At 40.7% G+C, this 5389-nt stretch overlaps 1 protein-coding gene across 2 annotated transcripts in view; it reads right to left on the reverse strand.

Moving 5' to 3' along the window:
* The window catches only part of TAT (tyrosine aminotransferase), a 12041-nt gene extending 8731 nt beyond the window's left edge, over window positions 1–3310 (reverse strand). The window contains exons 1-3 of one of the 2 annotated variants that reach the window (XM_007462973.1): window positions 3227–3287; window positions 2383–2596; window positions 2122–2226 (exon numbers count right to left, since the gene is read on the reverse strand). In XM_007462973.1, the coding sequence (XP_007463035.1) occupies window positions 2122–2226; window positions 2383–2518 (241 nt within the window). In that variant the 5' untranslated portion in view covers window positions 2519–2596; window positions 3227–3287. Of the gene's footprint in view, window positions 1–2121; window positions 2227–2382; window positions 2630–3226 lie in introns of both variants that reach the window. The other variant, XM_007462972.1, reaches the window with a different exon arrangement.
* Window positions 3311–5389: the final 2079 nt, after the last annotated feature.

Consider the following 5389-nt stretch of genomic DNA (forward strand, 5'->3'; position numbering starts at 1 on the left):
TATTTTATATATATATATATATATATATATATATATATATATATTTATTTATTTATTTATTTTAATTAATTAATTTATTTATTTATTTTCCCCGCTGTACGCGGGCCTCTCACTGTTGTGGCCTCTCTCGTTGCGGAGCACAGGCTCCGGACGCGCAGGCTCAGTGGCCATGGCCCACGGGCCCAGCCGCTCCACGGCATGTGGGATCTTCCCGGACCGGGGCACGAACCCGTGTCCCCTGCATCGGCAGGCGGACTCTCAACCACTGCACCACCAGGGAAGCCCCAGGTATTATATTTTTTGAAAACTTGTAATTAATGAATTCATTACCTTGGGTCCATTTTAACTTTTTCACATTGTATTGTATACCTATTAGTATTTTTCCTTTTAAATTATATTGAGGGACTTCCCTGGTGGCGGAGTGGTTGAGAGTCCGCCTGCTAGTGCAGGGGACATGGGTTCAAGCCCTGGTCCAGGAGGAACCCACATGCCACAGAGCAACCGGCCCATGCGCCACAACTGCTGAGCCTGTGCTCTGGGGCTTGCAAGCCACAGCTGCTGAGCCCATGTGCCACAACTGCTGAGGCCCTGTGCCTGGAGCCCATGCTCCGCAGCGGGGGGAGGGGGGCCACCGCAGTGAGGAGTGGCCCCCGCTCGCCACAACTGGAGAAAGCCCGTGAGCAGCAAGGAAGACCCAACACAGCCAAAAATAAATTTAAGATAAATTTTAAAAATTATATTGAAATTAAAAATTTTTTTCTTTTAAATTATATTCTCATACAATAGTTCCAAATGTTGGTTTACAAGCTTGAAGTATAGGCAATTTCATACAAATTATTATGTTTTACAAAATTGCTCTCCAGAAAGATCGTCTTCAGTTACCAAGACTAGAGGCAATATTTCCTAATGTTTGTTAAATTAATAGGTAGAGATAGGTCTCTTGATGTTATACAAATTAGCACTTCCTTAATTACTAATAAAGAAGAGTATTTTCTATATATATATTATTATCTGTGTTTCCTTTGGCATGAGGTGTTCATATCCTTTGCATTTTGTCAAATGGAGACTTGGTTTTGGGTTTTCAGGTTGTCAGTTTCCTAATTCTTTGGATATAAAAGTCATTATAAACTTTTAAAAAATTTTATTGAAGTATAGTTGATTTACAATGTTGTGTTAATTTCTGCTGTACAGCAAAGTGATTTAAGTTATACATATATATATTCTTTTTCATATTCTTTTCCATTATGTATAAACTTTTTTTACAACTTAACTTTTGGTCTTATTTTGTTTTGATTTTTATTTATGAAACTTCATAAAATGTAAATAATCAACCTAAAAATCACATCCCTGATATCTCTTTAAAGTGTTTTTAAAATTCTATTTTAGCATGAAACTGGATTTTTATTCTGCATTAAGAATATGTTTCTATGCGCACATATACACAGGGGGGAAATGTGCGACAGTGAAACAAAGTCAAGGAATCACTTATTTTACCAAAATGTTTAGGGTAGAAATGTTTAATAGATGGAGAGAGTTAAACCTAAACCTAAGAATAATTTCTTTCTGTCCTAAACAAACCTTCTATCCTCCAGTAGGTCAGCTCATTCTTTGCTGTTCTTGTTTTTTTTGGTTTTGTTTTTTGTTTTTGCCTTGAAACAAGCACAATTACATTGAGAGTGTGATTAGGACCATAATTAAATTCAACTTTGAATGTGTAGAGAAGAAGAAATAAAGCCAAGAAGCTATTTACACAGGGCAGTAATTAAATTAATTTAGGAGCTAGAGGGCTTTGTAAAGAAGCAGGTGCAGCCAAACTCAAGGTCTCCGTTTAGAATTAGCGATGATAGAATTGGAGTGTTATTTGAGAAATAAGTATGTAATGGGAACCTAGAGCAGGGAGGTGCCATAATGCCAGAGGAAGCCAGGAAAGGAGTTAGACCTTGATGGCTTGAGGTTAAGCATGCTGAGACCCCTTTCACCAAATCCAACAGCCATTTTATCTTAGCTTCTCCTTAGGAATTATGCATCAGGAAAGCAAAGAAGAATGCTAGAAATTTATTCCTATTACAAGAGCACTAAAGATTTGGAAGCCACCAGATTAGAGTCTCAGGAGGAATTTACCAGTGGAGGGGGCATAGCCGTTATACTTCCCCGAGTCAAGGGCATCTTTTATTGCTTGGGTAACTTCAGGATCTGTAGGCAGGTTTCCAAACACAGTAGGGTCCCCTTTTCACAGGAAAAAAAAAAAAAGAACCGCCAAGAGGTTATTCTTCCATGCCCAGTGCTCAGACCCACCCTCCACTTCCATCCTCTCCAACCAACCCATGAGGATGGGGGTGGGAGGAACAATGCCTGCCTCTCGGTCAAGTGTCTCCAACTCACCAATTGACAGAGCAATCATGGTCTTGTTTGGATTTGGCTTCACCTTCATGCTGTCCACAATGGCCCGGATGGGATTGAAAGTTTTGTTGGACATGTCCGAGGGCCTCACGGACCATCTGGCCTTCCTGCCTTTCATTTTTCCTGGCACAGAGCTTCTCCCAGGGATGTTGACATGCACATCCAGCACTGAGGGGAGGTTACCATGGTCGTGCAACTGAATCATGTATGGGTCCATCACTAACAAAGACTATGGGGAAAAAAAGGGGTTGCTGTGACACTAAGAACAGACATCATCCTGGGGGGGTCTACAGTTGGACCTAAACATTGGGGTAATTTCACCAGACATCTCTTTCCAAACTCCTTTCTCATGTAAAGTAGCTTTGTTATGAATGTGGCGAGTTTTAAGACTTTTCCCTGAGATGGAAAATAAGCAAGAGTCCATTCTACAATATTAGCTGAGAGCGTTCCATCGAATACTTACCTACTGTGAGATTTGCTGTGTGCAACTGTAATCCCCATGAAAATTTAACCACGCTCTCAGTGAAACCAAGGAAAAAAGACATGAGAACTGTTAACAATGAAAGCATATGTGTTCCTTCCTTTCCATGCAAGGAAGAGTCTCCCTAACATTTCAACAGACTGTGCCTTGTCCTGTGCAAAGAAGAACCAGGAAGAACCATTCCACATTGTTAGAAATTTAGTGTTAATATCGTCATTAGTAAAAATAAAGCCCTATTCCATACGCGTCTTACTGTCCTGTGGATAAAGAAGTCAATACACCACAAAGAAAAAAGTGCGTACTCCAAATCACTGTCACCAGATTATCTGAGGCTTGAGATTTTACCTTTTGAGTAAAGGAGAAGCAGCTTCCAAGTAGCCAAAGCAGAAAGTCGTCTTAGTTCTTTGGCAAGTTACAGTGACAGTGAATTCAGATGCAACCTCTGACTCCTGAAATAGTCCCACAAATGGGCGTTGGGCCTGAAACTTTCATGCTATTGGTTCAGGTGAGAACAGAGCAGCCGGCCCTCCTCTTCCCTCCCTTCCCCACTTTTTGCTTCCTTTTACCTCTAACCCTGCCTCCACCTCCACCACCAAATCAGGAATTTGAACTGGCTCTGTGTTAACTCTTTCCGCGTACTTTGTGAGATGTTTGAAAGGACTGTCAGAGAGGTAGTTAGGATTACAGTTTGTAACTTTTGTTAAAACTTTTTTGTTACAAAACAACCTATTAAAATTTCAATAGTACAGAAATGTATAGAGTAAAAAGTGAGAGTCTTGCTATCTGTATGTTCCAGTCTCACTCCCAGGGCCAGACGGTGGTAATGATTTGGCCATTTCTATCCATTCGCCAAGATGGATAGCTGATAGTAGATGAATTGATTTACAGATGATAGATAGATAGATAGATAGATAATGATAGTAGATCAATTGATCTATAGATGATAGATAGATAGATAGATAGATGATAGATTAGATGACAGATACATAGTTACAGAATTTTATGTATTTTCAAAACACAGCTGAGATCATGCTCTACAACCCGTCAGGCAGCATCCTTATTTATTTCCTACATCTTGGGCTCCTTTCCTTGTCAGTCCACAAAGTTCTACTCCAGCTGGAACACACTGCACAGTTAGAGTAAACTAAGGCTCCCTCCATAAATATCTTAAAAGTACACGGTCTCCAAGGCAAAACCTGTGCAGTTGTGAATTCTCCTTCATTTTCCTGTTGTGGAGCTACTGGAAAAATAAGATGTCAGGTGAGATCTAAATAAAAAAATTTGCTAAGCAAGCACAGCAGAGATCTCAGCATTCCTGTGAGCCTATGAAAAGCACCACCCACCCAAGGGTTAAGAGGAGCCTCAGTGACCCCATGACTCAGATCCTATCTGTTTATTTATTGAGAGACAAAGAGTTGTTACATAAGCTCCATCTTCTCCAGCTGCTTATCGGTGATTTGAGTCTCCAGTGGGGTTGAATAACCTTTTATTTCTCTGGTCCTTCTATCTCTTAGTGCTTTGAAAGACTTACCTAATGCATTCTCTTCCCCACTCCAGTGAAGTGAGCATTTACCACTTCGTCTCACCAGTGGAGAATCAGAAGCACCAGGCAAGGGCAGGAAGCCAGTCAGGTCAAAGGGAATTTAGGTTCTGAAGCTCTGAGTCCTGAGCTAGCTAATCCAGACTGCCCTGTTTCAAAAAGCTATGTCTACAACATCTAAAAAGACAGAAAAGGAAAGGCTTAAGTCAGCTCTGCTCTTTGGCACCCTATAGCAAAAGGTGAATGGCCTGTTTTACTAAATGCAGTGAAACATTGTGCAGAAAGAAATACTTCACAGGCTGGACGGACTGCCCTTGGTTAAGTTGCCAAGTGAGAACGTGGTGTTCTTTCCAAAGCACATAGATTTTGCCAAGAGAGAAGACCACCCTTTCCTAAATGCTTTTATTCCACCACCGCCACCATTTAAAATATAACATGTAAAATATAACATGTATGTGCTGCAGAAAATCAGAAAAAATTAAAAGCATTTATAATCTGCCACCACTCTTAATACATTAGTCTTACTTTTCCCCCACAAAGTTTGGATCTTGTTCTATATACATATTTTTAAAATTGAGATAAAATTTATATAACATAAAATTCACCATTTCAAAGTGTAGGATTCAGTGATTTTTTTAGTTCATTCACAATATTGTGCAACCATCACCACCATCTAATTCCAAGACATTTTCATTGCTCCAGAGAGAAACTCCATACCCATGAACTAGCTCCTCCCCACTTCCCTCCTGCCAGTCTCCCACGACCACTAATCTACTTTCTGTCTCCATGGATTTGCCTATTCCTGACGTTTCATACAAATGGAAAATATGTTATCTTTTTGTTGTTGTTGTTGTTTGTTTGTTTTTGCGGTACGCGGGCCTCTCACTGTTGTGGCCTCTCCCGTGGCGGAGCACAGGCTCCAGACGCGCAGGCTCAGCGGCCATGGCTCACGGGCCCAGCCGCTCCGC

Source organism: Lipotes vexillifer, unplaced genomic scaffold (assembly GCF_000442215.2).
Source record: "Lipotes vexillifer unplaced genomic scaffold, Lipotes_vexillifer_v1.1 scaffold70, whole genome shotgun sequence".
Classification (NCBI taxonomy): Eukaryota; Metazoa; Chordata; class Mammalia; order Artiodactyla; family Lipotidae; genus Lipotes; species Lipotes vexillifer.